Source organism: Patagioenas fasciata, chromosome 5 (genome assembly GCF_037038585.1).
Source record: "Patagioenas fasciata isolate bPatFas1 chromosome 5, bPatFas1.hap1, whole genome shotgun sequence".
Taxonomy (NCBI): domain Eukaryota; kingdom Metazoa; phylum Chordata; class Aves; order Columbiformes; family Columbidae; genus Patagioenas; species Patagioenas fasciata.
The window spans coordinates 23,376,844-23,392,893 of record NC_092524.1 but is presented as its reverse complement, the minus strand read 5'-3'; the positions used below and the strand labels follow the sequence as shown (position 1 = coordinate 23,392,893).

At 41.8% G+C, this 16,050-nt stretch overlaps 1 protein-coding gene across 6 annotated transcripts in view; it reads left to right on the top strand.

The window, feature by feature from the left end:
• The first annotated feature begins 10,294 nt into the window (after window positions 1-10,294).
• The window catches only part of PAMR1 (peptidase domain containing associated with muscle regeneration 1), an 82,333-nt gene continuing 76,577 nt past the window's right edge, over window positions 10,295-16,050 (top strand). For 4 of the 6 annotated variants that reach the window (XM_065839541.2, XM_065839540.2, XM_071809092.1 and 1 more), the window contains exons 1-2: window positions 10,430-10,448; window positions 10,556-10,655. In XM_065839541.2, coding sequence (XP_065695613.2) covers window positions 10,583-10,655 — 73 coding nt within the window. In that variant the 5' untranslated portion in view covers window positions 10,430-10,448; window positions 10,556-10,582. Of the gene's footprint in view, window positions 10,471-10,555; window positions 10,656-16,050 lie in introns of those variants that run through there. The other 2 variants (XM_065839538.2, XM_065839539.2) reach the window with 2 other exon arrangements.

The following is a 16,050-nucleotide window of genomic DNA, read 5'->3' as shown; positions in this document are numbered from 1 at the left end:
TAATGAACACCTGTAGCCATCCCATCCTCTCAAAGTGTTTCCCTTAGGCAGGCTGTCAGTAAAGTTTAATGACTGACACCTTCCCTGTCTGGCAGGCACTTGTTGAGAGACCTACAGGCCCACTTTCCATGACAGAGCAGTTCTGGAAACCAGGGGTCATGCTTGGGACTGCAGCACCTGCTCCAAACCAGGGTTTCTGCCTCGAGTAAAGGTAATCACAGAATGTGCTATGGAGTTTGCTGTCACACTGGCCCAGCACCTATTTAGTTCTTTGTTTCATAAATTAAAAGTTATTTTGCACAACAGGTAAGATTAATAAATCAGAGACAATTTGCAGTGCTAAAAGAATCTCTCCAATAGTATGCACTCAAGGCTGCACCCCAGACCAAATAACTGTCTAGAAATTCATATACAGAACACATAAGTCTTAGTGTCTGAAAAGTCAAAAAGGAGTACAGAAAAGGTAAATGTCTTTCTTGGGAAACCTGCTATCTAGAGATTAATCTTCCATAAATACATCCCCTATTCTGGAGAACTACAAACAGTAAAAGAAACAATTACGCATTTCTGTGGAAGCTGAAATTAGATGATCATTGCCTGTCATCTCAAGGGAGTTCATATTTATTCTGTTGAACATTTTACTAACACCGGGAAAATATTATCTTTTCCTAAACATTTGTCCTTTGTCATGTTGCCAAAGCTTTACAGAATTATGAATTCTTTAGTGATAGCAGTGCTATTATTTCTCATTTCTAATGTAAGCAATTTTTTGGTCCAAAATTGAGACACCTCATAATGATGTTGTAATGAGACCTAATGCCTGCATATTTGAACATATGGGAAAAAAGTGCATGAAGCTATATAAAAAAATCATTATTCCTGTGGTAAAAGTAGGCAATGCTCACATCAATCACTCATACCAATAGGGCTGTACGTATACTTGACAATGACATCCACATTGTAAATAATAGGGAATTGCACAGGTGAAGACAGAAGTTCAGCAGGAACCATCTGAGGCTGCAGCAGATGCAGTGGCATCTGTGCTGGTACTGTGAGGAGCTCTGCACTTGGAATAGCAATGGGCAATGCAAGACAGAAAGATAGTGAATTTACGTGAGAATAAAGCAGTGAGTAGAGGGTAGCTAGTTGCCATAGCTCAGTTAGACTTCTCTACAGCCCCTTCTGAGATACCTTATAGAAGGACAGAAATGAATTTAAACTATCATGACTGAGAAACAAAGTATATGAGTCAAAACTGTCTGGGAGACAGGAAGAGTAGGAACTATTTTTTTTTCTCATACTTGGCAATGTAGGTGTAGTGAGGTTTCTAACATGGATGTGAAGTCATACGTAGTTTAATACATGTACTAAAGATGAGTGAGCTGAGACCTAGCAACTGTCGCAGATAGCATAAGGTTAAGCTGATCAGTGCAGATCAAGGAATGTCTATGAGGTGCTTGCAAAGGATCCAAGTGTAGTCTAAGCAAGGATCTAGGGAAGCAGATAAAACAACAAGCCGAGTTCAATATAAGCATCAGAAGAGTAAGTTACTCCTGCACTCCTCAATGATGGGTTACTTATCATCAGCTCAGGCAAGTGGGCTGGGTCCTGCTCTGGGCAGGCCAAAGACATAGTGGCTGTAGTGGCAGCTGCATCCCAGCAAGCCTCAAAGTATGGACAAAAGAGACCATGATCAAGAGGATGATGCAGTGCTTATCTTATCAGTGAGATGCCCCCTATGGGATACTCAGCTCATCCCAATCACTGCATTTCTAATGGATGTTGTGGAATTAAGAGGATGGAGAGGAAAAGGAGAGGGATAGAGAAAAAAAAGTATACTGGTCTCTTGGTAGCAATTTAAAAAGCCATGAGTATTGTCTTACCAAAAAATAGTAACCTGCTGAATCAAGAAAATTATAGAGAGGTATGGTTTAAGTGTTTGCCTTGGGTTTTAGGAACCATGGGGTAATTTAATGAAACAGAAGGTGGCCAGTTCAAATCTGATCAGAGAAATGATTCCTGGTGTAACATGTAGTTAGATAACGGATCATTTCTATTGTATACCCCTGGGAGCAAGATACTAGCAAGTTAAAAAGGGGTATTAGACACATGTATAGATAGCAAGAGGTAAAGAGTATAATTGCTGAACAATAAACACTTCAGGAGTTGAGCTAGTCTTTATTTGTAGAGAACAGGATAAAACCATGAGCTGGAACAGGTTATCCCAATGATTTTACTATCTATATCTGTTGAAATATACTATCTTGGTCATTTTTGGAGGCAGAACACTATACAAAGAGGATACTCAATCTTATCTGGCCCGGCTGGGTTTATGTGACAATATTCCAACAGACGTATGAATGCTAGGCCTGAAAGAAAAGGAAGGAGTGAGGCTTTTGGCAGAGCAGTTTGTAGTGGAATAATGAAAAGGCAGGGGACACTTCAGGTCAGTCCCAAAGGGCACTGCAAGAGCCATTCAGTAATAGAAATCATCCATTGTCACTCGGGCACAAATATTTTGAAAGGAACAAATTCTGGACAGATTCAGAAAAGCTGCTGGCTTAACATTCTGATGAGATTTCCATAGGGAAGTCACAGTATTTGCAAGGTTGCCAATTTTCAAGCAGTTCTCTCTCAGCTCATTTATTTGTTTCCCTCCCCACAATACTAAACATGATTATATCACATTATGAATGTATCACCTGCCAAATTTCATCTCCTATTAATCACACTGAGCACTGTTACCTTATAAAAGAGTCTTAAAGTGATTAAGCTGTTTACTCTGTGCCTATGTACAGAGGAAAAAAAAGTCTCATCAGCTTACTTTGGAGTACTATTTATCAAGGCATCCTTTTTATCTTTTCCTCCTCTTTTTGCAGTTGATGTGTCACACTTCAAAGGGAAAGGCTGTAAAATAAAGCAGTGGTTCCACTGTTGTGGATCACATGGAGGAAGTGGATGATATAACACTAAATACACCCCAGCTAGACAGGAATGTGCAGATCTCTGTCATTTGCATCTTACTGTTCTCACTTATTCATTCATGATGTGACTTCTGGTTGAGAAAATCATAAAACATTTAAAGCATTAAAGCAGTTCAACTGGTGCTGCTAAAATTGCAGAGAAGGGCAGGCAATGAAGGCTAGATCCTCATGTGACACTTAGATGTCACCCTTCTGGCATCTGTACTCCACAGAAGCAGACAATATTTTGCAGCCCAAACCAGTGTGATCTGCCCCATGAAATACAGGTTTGCAGACTAAGTCAATATTTCATTTTACTTTTTCATATAGTATGCAGTCCTCACATAAATTCCCCAGACTGGGTTTGGGCTTACCTTATCTAATATCAGACATCTTAAATGTCACTGTTTACATCAAAGGTAGTCTTACAAAATCCCTTCCTAGTGCATAGAGGAGAACAGAAAACTCATCCTGATGCTGATTTTTAAAAGAGTGCTAATAAATCACATACCAGAAGTTTCTAGTTGTCTCCAATTATAATGAAGAACACTCAAAGCACTAACTCAGATATCTATATAAAATCATCTAACATTTGGTGAGCTGCATGTTATCCTCATGTCTGAAATGGAAGACCCATCAAAGAGTATAAAATGCTAGAGACCAGGACTGAAACATGTCAGTTAAATTACATCTTAGATCAGTAATAGAAGATTGGCAGGGGAACCAATTTTCTCTGATTGACTCCCATTGAAAGAGCAGAAATACCATATATTATGAAAAGGAATGTGATTGTTCTCTACCTTAGTTATGCATTGTGATATTTCACCATACACAACAATCCCATTAAGTGGATCATTGAGTTGGTATTGTAGGCTTCTGCCCAAGATCTCTTACTCATAATGATATGCGTGACAGTTTACTGTTTAGAGCAGAGAGATAAAAGCTGCATGTAAAAACTAATTAAATACTTCAAGGTGCTGGTATTGACTTTGGCCTTGAGATACTGCTGTTACAAACTAATTGTCTAAAAGCCAATGCTTACAAGGTTCCTCAGGAAAGATGCATAGTTTATGAACTTTAACAGGCCAAAACTTTTGGGAAACACATCTGAGGACATCAACAAGAAAATAATTCCCCTCAGAGATCAAATAGCTGGACATACTCAGTTGTGCTCCTGACTTTAACAGTGGCTTCTTCTGAAGACATAGAAAAGCCAACTTTGGATAGTTATGACATAAACAGTCCATACAGGAAATGTCTTTTTAATGTTTGTTTTGATAGTGTTTGGGAAAATCCTTGTTCATAAGCACATATAATACAGGAAGATAAATTGTATTTCGTTAACATTTTTGCCCCTAGTCACATGAATCTAGATAATAAAGTTCTTTGAAGTGGTGCACTCATATGAACTATGCCTATATTACCTGCAAAGGATGGTCCCATGACTGCCTCAGGAGATGAATTGCCTATTTGCCTCAGGGTGAGGCACAACTGGAGCAGCATTTCCATCATCTGTAGGATCATGTATGGCCAGGCCAGCCAAGAGGTAAGTCAAGAGATGCAGGACAGGAAACAAATCAGGCTCATAAACCCTCCAGAGTTTCTGTTTCAACATAGCATAAACGTGACTTTCAATTTCAGACTAATTCATATCAGCTAATCATCAGGATCCTTATGGACCTGCTCATTAAATACTGAGGGACAGTATGTTGCAACATATGATCTTTCTGATTCATATCCCAATATCACTGCCTAAAAAATAATAAAAGAAAATTATTAGGAATTTTTTTTCCAAGTTTTTAAGCGGAACATCCATAGTAGTCTGGCATGTCAGAGTTTGAAGATGACAAGGATGACATGGAGAATAAATATGTAGAAATAGGATCATCATAGGATCATCAGAACTGTCAACTCTCACATCAATGTCTGATAGGGACAGAAGATGTGCAGAAGATGCTACTTTACAGCAACTTGTTTTTCAGCATCTGGTTTTGCACTAGTTGAAGATGCTGATGACCTTTTTTTTTTTTTTTTTTTTTTTTGGAATAAAACTGAAGACATAACTGCATATTGTCCTTAGATTTTGATGGGTACATCAATGTCATGGTGACTTTGTCCAGTTGTTCTCAGAATGGACTACTGCTCTGAAAGATCTCAGCCACTTCATCAATTAGTTTGAGCAATCTTGCTCTCTCTTTCTGAATAATTCTATTTTTATTGTCTTTACCATCTTATACAGGTCCCCCCCTCTTTGTCAAGGTCAGTCAAGTCAATTAAGGGAGAAGGACAGAAAAACTGATTAGCATAAGAGGGTGTTATAATAAATCACGGATGGCAGAACTCCCAAAAGATGCATCAGGAAGATACATGGCATGTTGTGGGGGACTGCGGTGGGTCTGTGGATTCCCTGATGGAGGGTATGGGAACAAAGATTAACCTTGAAGATATTAAGGTCTACCCATGAGAAGGATGGGAGTAGAGGAGTATCCGAAGATATTAAGGTGTACCTGTGAGAAAGAAGGGAGTTAAAGTGTAACATTCACAATAGCAAAATTAGCCAATGATATGTTACTATTGCAGCCTGTAACCAATGACAAAAAGACACGAGCTGGTAAAGACTATATAAAAAGGTGTTTGTGGCAATAAGTGGAGACTGCTGTTTGTACATAAGAAGAGCTTCATCTGTGTCGTTTGTCCATCCCAATCACGACAGCATGTTACTGTATATGTCCTGATTATTTACTTGTATGACATGCAAGACAACTGTTTAAAAGATGAATGATTTCATTACTCCTTGTAATTAGAACTTCACAGTTTTTCCTAATTAGACTTTCTCACAGAATATTCACAAGGACATTTTGGCAAATCTGACCTACAGGGACAGAGAAAGTGAGCGTTAATTTCAGTTTTTATGGGGATCAATGAAAGGAGAAAAGGAGATCACAAAAAGCCTGCACTTCAAACTAAGCTCTTAATTTGTTAGACAGTACTGCTCAAATCTACATCACTCCATCTTACATCTAACTGCAACACAGTTACAGCTCATGTGAATCATATTTCCAGAAATGCTACACTTTTACATTTTCAGTTTCGAAAATCAGACATTCAGCATCTTTGAAAAGCTGACCTTCCACCAATTACTTCCAACCTACATTTTTCTGACCCTTGTTTCATGCACCCATTAATCTGGCTGGACTTCATGCTGCCATGCTGGTCTGGCCTTCTAGGTGGAGCATGGTTAGGTGTCTCAAAACCACATTCTCTTCTTGGCTTCCATGCTGATTCGCGTGTACCGGAGACCATAAAACATAAGCCCAACTTCAATAAAATCAAAACAGTTGCTTGTTTTCTGTGCTTCTGTTGTTTTGGTGATCAGTTTGAATATGCTATACAGACTAAAAGTTTCATTCATTATCCTAGAAAGCCTTATTTATTAATCTATGAAGCAAAAATGTATATCATAAGAATGACTTAATCTACGGGTTGTTCATGTCCACGTAAGGAAATATGTAATTGCAGCCCTTTTTTGTTACCCACTTAGACTGTAATATCAGTGTCTGACTGACTGTTAAGTAGGCTTGACTACTGGCTAGTTTTAATTTCAAACCAAATCTTCCACCGATATCTTTTCTTATGCATTGCTACAGTGAAGATCATCACAGACTGCATAAAAGGTGAAACACCTCACTAAAAAAACCCATCATGACAGATTAAGACATGAAATAACAGCTGAAAAAAAAAAAATATTGCTTGTTAGGTGCAATTAATCAGCCATATTTTTCTGGCCATACTTTACTAATCATCTGCCCAGAAATGTATTTGGAATAATTTAAAACTTCCTTGAATTTCCTGACAAAATCTTTTTAACAAATACAAGCATTACCATTGTCATTACAAGTCCCATAGGTCAGGGACCCCAATGTGTGCTGGCACTACCTCTTTTGGCTTCTCTTATTCTCACCCATTTAGCTTTCTGGACTGTCTCACTGAGGATTAACATCCCACACAGAGATGGGAATAGTTGGTGGAGTTCAGACCAGGAAAAGGTACACAAAGTGCCCTTGCCTGTAGGTGCCAGTTGTGCTGGTTTGACTGAGAGTGAGTTAATTTTCTTCATGCAGTTAGAAACTATTCTTTTTCATAGCTAGCATGGTCATTGTTTGGATTTAGTTTGAAAACAAGAAGATAACAACCCAGGACAGAATAATGTTTTTCTTCAAGTAACTTTCCAGTGCTTTTGAGTTGGAACAAAGAAAATGTAAGAGCTTACTATTATCTTAGCTGTTGTCTGGGAGCCAAGGTTTTTCTGAACTCTCTGCCTGCACGCATGAGGCAGCTGAGAAGGGGGAAGAGATGGGGCAAACCTTGACTGACAACTAGACTGTTCAATAAGAATATTCCACACCATTAGCATCATGCTTCATATTTAAGGAGTCAGATTTTCTAGCTGCAGAGATGGAGACCAGTTCTGGTTCTGCTCCATTTTGACTGAGTTTTGTTCAGGAGTTCCTTTAGTTCAGCCTTTTGCCATTCTGCCAGTTTGCATCTCTCTGGGATCAGCTGTTCAGGGACAGGGTGTTCTCTTCCTGAGACTGGCTGCTCAGTGTGGACAGAGTTCATGAGGAATTGCACTGAGGATCTTTTATTTTACATTTTATTTTCCATTTAAAATATATTAGTAGTAGTGGTATGGTAGTGTTATTTTGGTAATTTATTAGACTGTGTTTATCTCAATCCACAAGTTTCTCCCTTCCCTTTTGATTCTCTCCACTATTCGGGCGAGTGAGGATTAGTGAGCAAGCAGCTAACATTGTTGTGATTGCTAGCTCGGGTTAAACTGTGACACCTATGTAGGTAGGCTGCCACAGTTCTACAGAGGTTCATAAATGCTGGATATTACACTGCACACGTTTGGCATAACTTGAAGCCCAAAGGGCCAAGGATACTCTTAACACTCCTAGAGACTTTAAAAATGTTCCTCAGATGTTACAGTAAGGACTGAGATTTCTATTAAAAGCTGTATTCTAAAGGCAAACAGTTTGTCATCTCTCCTCTAAAAGGACCCCTTACTTGACAATAATGCTTTGTGCATTGGTGCTAATCTTTCATTGACTGCTCTTGCTGCTACTTTTAAAGCTCTAGGTCTGAATTGCATTTTAATTTTATTTTCCCTCTGAAATACAAGCCATTTCCAGCCTCTCAATGGGTCCATCTTCTTTTACAATGTCTTTCAAATGGTTTAATTAGATTTTGTTTGAGTGGAATGGTATTATTGGACAGTCACTAAAGTTCAAGACATAACTCCACCAACCCTGCTGGAAGCATATTTGAGCTCAGATGGTTTAAACTCTTCCTTTGCCAGAAGACTCCATCAGTTTCAGTGAGAATCTTGCATGTGAGAAGAGAGAGAAATTAGCTCCAAATGTTCTTGTAAGAAGGATGTCCTGCAAAGGCAACCAATCTGTAGTGGCATAAATGAATAATGTTGAAAATCACAGATTTCCTTCCAGCAGAACCTCTGGAGCTTTGGAAAATCATCAGGGCCATTTGGGATGGAATAATCTGAACAGAAGTCACAAAAGAAGAAAGTTTTCTGGTAATGTTCTAGTAACAGAGACAGGATATCTCAGAGGTCTGTGAAAATGGGGTGACATAAAAAGTTCACTAAAATTTCAAAAGTCGAGACAGCGATTTTATTTCAAGTCCAAATTGATTTTATTCAGAACTATACATTCATCCCTAATTACTCTTCATTGAGCAGAACAGTCCAGAGCTTCCAATACTGAGAGTGAAGTTACTGACCCTTCTTCACCTGCCACTTCTTCACAATATGAATCTCATCTCATCTCATCTCAGTCATCTCCCTGCATCTCAGTTTTTTTCCACACCACAAAATGGTTCTCTTTCTGTTCTTGTAGAGTGGACCACACAGTGTTTTCATGTCTCAGGTATGATGGCAGATTATTAAAAATACAAGTCAGTGGAATTAATTACACATTAATTATTCACTCAATTGTCAATTATTAATTATGAAAGGACTTGTTTTACTCTAGGTTGAAATTGATTACAGGGTATTTTAAAATAACTATCAGAATCTGATGACTCTATCAATTTTTGCAGCACTCTGTTTCACAATTCAGTTTCAGTGGAATGTAATTTTCAAGCCTGTACTTCAGTATGTTTAGCAATAGAGCAGATACAAACTTTGCAGCCAAATGCTATAGTGAGATTCCTCAGCAACACACACACATGGTTAAGAGCTTTTTGCTTTTTTTTCATGGAGGATTACATACAGCCTGAAATATTTGGCTGGTGTGATCAGCCTGGTTTGGTCCCTGCCTCTTAAAAGGAATGCAAGAAGTGCATACAGGAGCACTGTGTGAGCTGCCCGGAGTCATTCCTGGGGCTAAAGCTACATCCCACCAGACAAGTCGTGTAAACAGGACATGTGCAAATCTGTGGGATCATGGCTGAATTCACTTCTTTGGCTGCTCTGTAAGGAGGCAGTGGATCCACCAACTAAACTGATTTTGCCAGCTGCCAAGCTAAGTTAAGCACTGTAGAGTAATGCAATTATATTTCCTGGTGGCAATTATATTTCCTGGTGTCATCATTACATTTACTCAGAGACAACTTGAGAAAGTCTGATTTAGAACTGTGAAATATTACCTTTGGATAGTATTGTGCAAGAAAATTATTAAAAAAATAAAGTATGCTGCTATGAAATATAGGCTGAAGATGAGGTAAAATCAGTAGTATGTGCTGATAGAAAATAATAATAATAAAAAAAAAAAAGGTAAAATCCAAATTAAATGATCTCCTTTGTTTGAATTGAACATTTCCTCAATATCAACATGTTCTGACAAAACATTTAAGTTTTGCCAAAATTGCATTTCCTGGCAGAAATTGACTTCATAAAAAGTTTTTTTACTAGCTTATGTGTGTGTGTGCTAAGTGATTCCTTTTGTGTTTGTGGTTTTCATCCACTGTGGAGTGAACTTTTAGTAAGCCTCATTCATTCATCTGCCCCACAATAAAAAATGCGTGGCTATTTTAAGCATGTTGTAAAGTGGAACGTGTCACTTGGCCAGGCTGCCCTTTCAGGAGTGTGGGCCAGGAATCCCTCTCTGCATACACCCCATCCCTAGCCCCACCGTGGTTAGGGGCAGTACCTCAGGATGCAAGCCCAAAGGGAGCATGTATGATGTGCCTCCTTCTGGAGATGTCTGCAACTTCAGCTCACCCACAGCAACTGGGATGACTCATATAAACAGATATTCATATTTCTGTTTCTTCCCCCTTCACAGTATCTTTCTTTCTGAGATGAAAATCAGTATCTCAGAGCTGAACACTGAACCAATGAAACCATCATAAAAGGGATCAGCTGCCAGAGTCCAGAAAGGGTTAAGGCAGCAGTTGGAGAGGTTTGGGGTGACGTCGTGCTTCTGGATGCCTGAGAAATCTCTTGAAGGTAGTTCCACTCTGGTGAGGATGGGATTGAGCTGAGGTCTGAAATCTGAGATCCCTTTCAGCCTGAAGCTGGTGAGGTCCCAGTAAAAGCTGTTTACTGTCTGCTTACTCTTCCTGAGCAGTCACGCTGCTGCGCTGATCTGGGCAGTATGGATCGAGCCCCCTGGACACATGTAGGACTCGCTCTCCTCCAGCTCCTGCTCATCGCCTGCTTGCCAAGAGGTACCGTGAGTGTGTGTGTTCCCAGCACAGCCAAATGAGTCCCTTTCCTTCAGTGTGGTCAGAGGGGTTTGATCTCATGTGCTGTCATGGGAAGCAGAGAGATCTTCAGGGATGGTAATAATAGAAAGAAGCAGCTCTGCTTTATTTTTTTTTCTTGCTGGCATGGAGTGTGGGGCAGGGGAGGTTTGCCCAGGGATGATTTCCAGGCAAACTTAATACCCTTAAAGAGAAACAACAGGCTGGATTTGTTTGCCAATGACCATCAATAAAAGGGTATGCAACCACTTTGCTTACTACTGCTTTATTTTCTCAATGCTCAGTGCTAAGGAGATGGTGATTTTAGAAGGTATTTAATTCTGAAATGGAAAGCGTAATTTGTTTAGTTTGGCAAGACAGAGACTTTCCTCTCCAGCCCCAACAACAAGAATGGAGGCAAGGGAGGAAAAAAGAAAACAAAAGCCACACATTGTTTCCGATCTGGGCTTCACTTCTGTCAGTGTTATTCTTTCAAAAGTAAAGCCTCGTTAAACAGAATTATTTTTTTTTACTCAAGCCTCGCTCCAGTTTCTGCTGAACCAGCATGTATTGTTTCTTTTTGATAAAGTTAAGCAAAAAGCATTTACTGTTGAGTGCAAATTGGCTGTTGTAAGGGCCACAAATGTGGGCTGTTTACACCTGGAGGTAACCAGAGCTGCTTGCAGCAGCTAGCTGTCAGCATCACAGGCTGCTTCCTCAGGAGTTGCAGCCCTAAGGACTGGGAGGTGAGGTGCCCTCAAACCACCCACCCTTCAAGCCACCACAGATTGCAGCACTCTTGGCAAGGTAAGTGCCTCTTACTGGAGGAGATGTCAGGTACATAGGCACTCCGATTGTGACAGCTACAAATAATTAGTGTCAAAGATGGTGCTTCGGAGCTCGCTTCCCAGGGGCCATGGCAAAGGGTCTGCCCCTGTAGTGCCCTTCTCTGCAGGCCCCTTGGGGCCCAGGATATAGGCGACATGTGGTTACCAGGAGTGTCTAGCTCCCAGGCTGGCCACCAGCACTTGCAGCCATTCCAAGAAACTGGCCTCTTGCCAAAGTTTCCCACTGGGGCATGAGCACAAAGAGCTGCTCCACACTGCTGTCCCACATGCACCTAATTGTCCTCACAGTGGCCTGTCACTTGCACACTGGCCAGGCAAGGTGGCTCTGTGGCATGTGCTGAGGTGTCACAGAAATAGCCCTGCTGGTGACAGAGCAGCCCTAGGCATGGGTTGCAGCTGTCAAGCAGCTAGGCGGGCAACAAACCACTCCTGCTGCAGGAACAGCATGTCTCTCTCATTGTGAGAAGCCAATCTGTACAGTGGACTGCTTGGGGGTCAGGGGGACTGGGCTGCTGGGTGCTGCAGCAGCAGTGATAAGGGGAGGCAGGAGGAAGGACAACAGCAAGCAATGGGACACAAGTGCTGTGGAGCTGCAAGACTGGGCGGGAGGATGCTGGTTCCCTCTGACACCAGCTTCTCACATGCCAGGAGCAGAGCAGGAAGGGCCTGAGGGACACATGGAGGAAAGCTGTCCCCTTGTTTCCTCTTTTTCCTCTCCTTGCCTCACCTGCCCTGCTGCTGGTGGAGCAGCTGGCACAGTCACTTGCCCAACACACAGCTGGCAGCATGAGGAGGGGGCCAGGTGCTCCACTCTGGCAGCAGTGGGAAGGACACCCAGAGACAGGGGAGCAGTGCAAAAGTGCAGTGGCCTTAGCAGGTTGGAAAATATCATTTTGCCTCCTCCCCACAGATGTATCCAATTTTTATCCATATTTATCATACCCAGTTGCACAGGGCCTGCCTCAAGAGTTGGGGGCACGAGTCAGGGAGGTCTGGGAACTGATTTTTGGAGTAAACCTGAAGTGCAAGTGACTCGTATTTCCTTAAAAATGTATATGTGCGTGTGTGTTTCTGCCTAAACCCTTTCCAACCTCTCTTCCCCTCCCCATCCAGCCTCTGTCTAGTTAAGTGGAGGCCAGATGCACTCAGACACATCCAGATGCATTCAATCTTACCAAATTGGTTAGTTCAGTTCACATGTTTAGGTTCCTAGCATGGACAAAGGGAAAAAGACTTGCTCTTTATTTTGGAGAAAAGCTGGCATTACTCACTCTTGACCCTGACGCCACCTCAAGGGGCTCCCAGGAGTCCCTACAAGGCTGCTGGTGCTCAGGATTTGGCTCTCCATTGGCCCAGAGGGGGCCCTCACCACCATAGGACCATGTGGGTGCTGCTGGAAGCATGAGCTCCCCTGGGGACATGGATACCCCTCTCCTTCCTGTGGGATCAGGGACATGGTGCAGAGGCAATAAGGGAAGGAGGCCATAGGGCAGGGAGACAAGCTATCAGCAGTAACAGAGGGCTGGCAGCCTGAGGGCATCTACAGTTCTTGGTTAGGGCTTGACTACACACTGTGAAGAGCTGTAAGGAGTAAAATTTGAGAAGGAAGCTTGGGGTTTTTCTGTTGTCTGTGTGGACAAAATTAACTACAAATAAACTCCCAACATGTTCCAGGTCTCACACCATTACAGCAAGCAAGCACCTGAGACAGGTCCAGCACTACTCTTCCATGTTTATAACACAAGCACATTCGCATGTTAGGTGGTCATTAATTTCAATACTGCAGCTGCTTCTCCAGTTTGTGTAAACGATCTCTAACCTGATCCTGCTCAACCAAGGGAAGGTCTTCCTTTTGCCATACTTTCTCTTCTTTCTCTAAGGTCTGGGATTCCTGAGAGCTGGTTTTAGTAGCAAAGACGGAAGCAAAAAAGGCATTCAGTAACTCTACCTTCTCTGTGCGATCTGCCACCAGGGTACCCTTCTCATTCAGCAGCGGACCTACATTTTCCCTAAACTTCCTTTTGCTGTTGCTGTACTTGAAGAAGCCCTTCTTGTCCTTGACATCTCTGGCCAGATTTGTTCCCAAGAGCAGCTTGGCCTTCCTCACCGCATCCCTGCATACTCTAATAGTCTCCTTATGTTCCTCCCAAGTGGTCTGTCCCTTTTTCCACATTACATAAACATCCTTCTTCCACATGAGTTTTGACTGGAGCTCCTTACTCATCCATGCTGGCCTCTTACTCCCTTTTCTTGATTTCTTCCTCATAGGGATCCATTGGTTGTTGACATCTTCCTCATTTTAAAATAGATTGTTATTGTTTAAATTGGAGTGCCAGTCATCAGAAGTTCCATGTGTTGAGAGTTTTATAAACAGTGAACCACGAGATTATCTCTTCCCTGAAGAATTTATTATTTACTGTTTCAGTGGAAGTATTGAATGATTTATGTTTCAGATTAGGGTTTAGTAGTCTGATATATTCAGTGTTACATTTTAAACTAATTTGCCTGGGAGGAAGTGATGTTTGAGTATTAGTTCTCTTGGACCTCCCTATCTTCTAGAGCCCTATCCCATGGGATTCTTCCAAGCAGGACCTTGAAGAAGCCAAATTTCACCCTCCTGAAGTCCATGGTTTTAGTTCTACTTATTGTCCTGCTTCCTCCATGCAGGATCCTGAACTCCACCATCTCATGGTCGCTGCAGCTGAGGCTGCCCCCAACCATGACATCTCCCACCAGTTCTTCTTGGTTTGTTAGGACAAGGTCCAGCAGCATGCCTCTCTTCATTGGATTCTCCACCATCTCTGTCAAAAAGTTGTCATCAGTGATCTGTAGGAGCCTCCTAGACTGTGCATGCTTAGCTGTGTTGCCCACCCAGTAGATGTCAAGGTGATGGAAGTCTCCCATGAGAACCAGGGCATGTGATCATGAGGCTACTTCCAGCTGTTTGTAGAAAGCCTTATCAACTTCCTCTTCCTGATCAGGTGGGCTGTAGTAAACACCCACAACAGTGTCCCCTGTATTAGCTTGTCCATTAATTTTTACCCATAAAGACTCAACTTATTTGTCATATCCCCCAGGCAGAGTTCAAGACACTCGAGTTGCTCTCTCACATAAAATGCAACTCTTCCACCTTGCTTTGCTGGCCTGTCTTTCCTAAAAAGTACATGGCCTTCCATGACAACATTCCAGTCATGTGAACTGTCCCACCATGTCTCTGTAATAGCAATGAGATCATGGCCCTGTGAATGCACATAGATCTCTAATTCTTCCTGTTTATTCCACATGCTATGCACACTGGTGTATAGACACTCCAGGGAAGTACTCAAGCATGCGGGTTTCCTCTGAAGGGTGCAGAAAGATCCACTGCAGCCATGTGTACCCTTGAGGTGGTTTGCCTTCTGGTTGTCATCTTAGGAGGCAGATAATGAATATTTGTTGCTGCTCTGGTTGATCTGGCATATTCCCTAGTTGGACATGATTGTGTGAGCATCACCACTTTGGACTCCACCCCCAACCTCATCCTTTTAAAGCCTTCCTAACCTTGCCCCTTGTTGTCTCATCCCACAGCATGTCACAGGTGAGCCCATTTACATCCCTCTCCCCCATCATATCTAGTTTAAAGGCCTGTTAATGAGCCCTGCTAGCTTGTGTGTAAAGATCTTCTTGTCCCTATGTGAAAACAAACCTGGTGCCATGTAGGCCAACTCATTATCAAAAAAGCCACAATTGTGGTGGTGACACCAGTCATGGAGCCATTTATTAATAGAGTACACCTATCTGTTTCTTCTAAGGTCAGTATATTCATTACCGTTCCCGTTCCTTGTATTGCAGCATAGAAGAAACAAAATCTCTTCCTGATCACACTAGTATAATTTTTCCAGCCAGAATAAGCTCCTCTACCCCAGAAAGAAATCAAGGCCTGAAAGGTAATGTGTCAACCTCTCACTTTTAGTCTTACCCTGGCTATTCTATCCTGTCACAGCCCTTCTCGGATGAAGACACAAGGCCACAGTGCTGACAATAAGAACACAAATGCCAACTCATTATTACAGAGATTAAATTGAAGTAGGGGGAGGTTTAGGGCAGACTTCTTCAGGTTGCTTTAGATGCTAAAACCACCCTGACTTGTGGCATAGATTGCCTGTAATTTAAATCCAACTATGACAAAAAGATATAGTAAAAGGAATCTGTGTGATGTTTAGAGGGCAAGAGGAAGGTGTATGCAGAGGAGAACGAGGTTTAAACTAGAACTTGATCTGAAATGTGGTAGAGGCATGAACACTTGAATGCAGCTCTCTGGGCCTGTGGTCCAACTAGCTTGTCCCTGAAGGGAAAAGATGGAATATAAAAGTTTGGTACAAGAAAATGGTGAAAGAAGCAGAGTTTTCGACTCAGGATGTGTGGAGTGTGGCTCTATTTTGCACTTTAGAGCTTACCACCAGGGAACAAGGGCTGTTGAAATGTAGTAACAAAGGAAAAGGGAAGTTTCCAATAGGAACAAGCATCCTACCTTCAGCTCATAGAACGTCCCA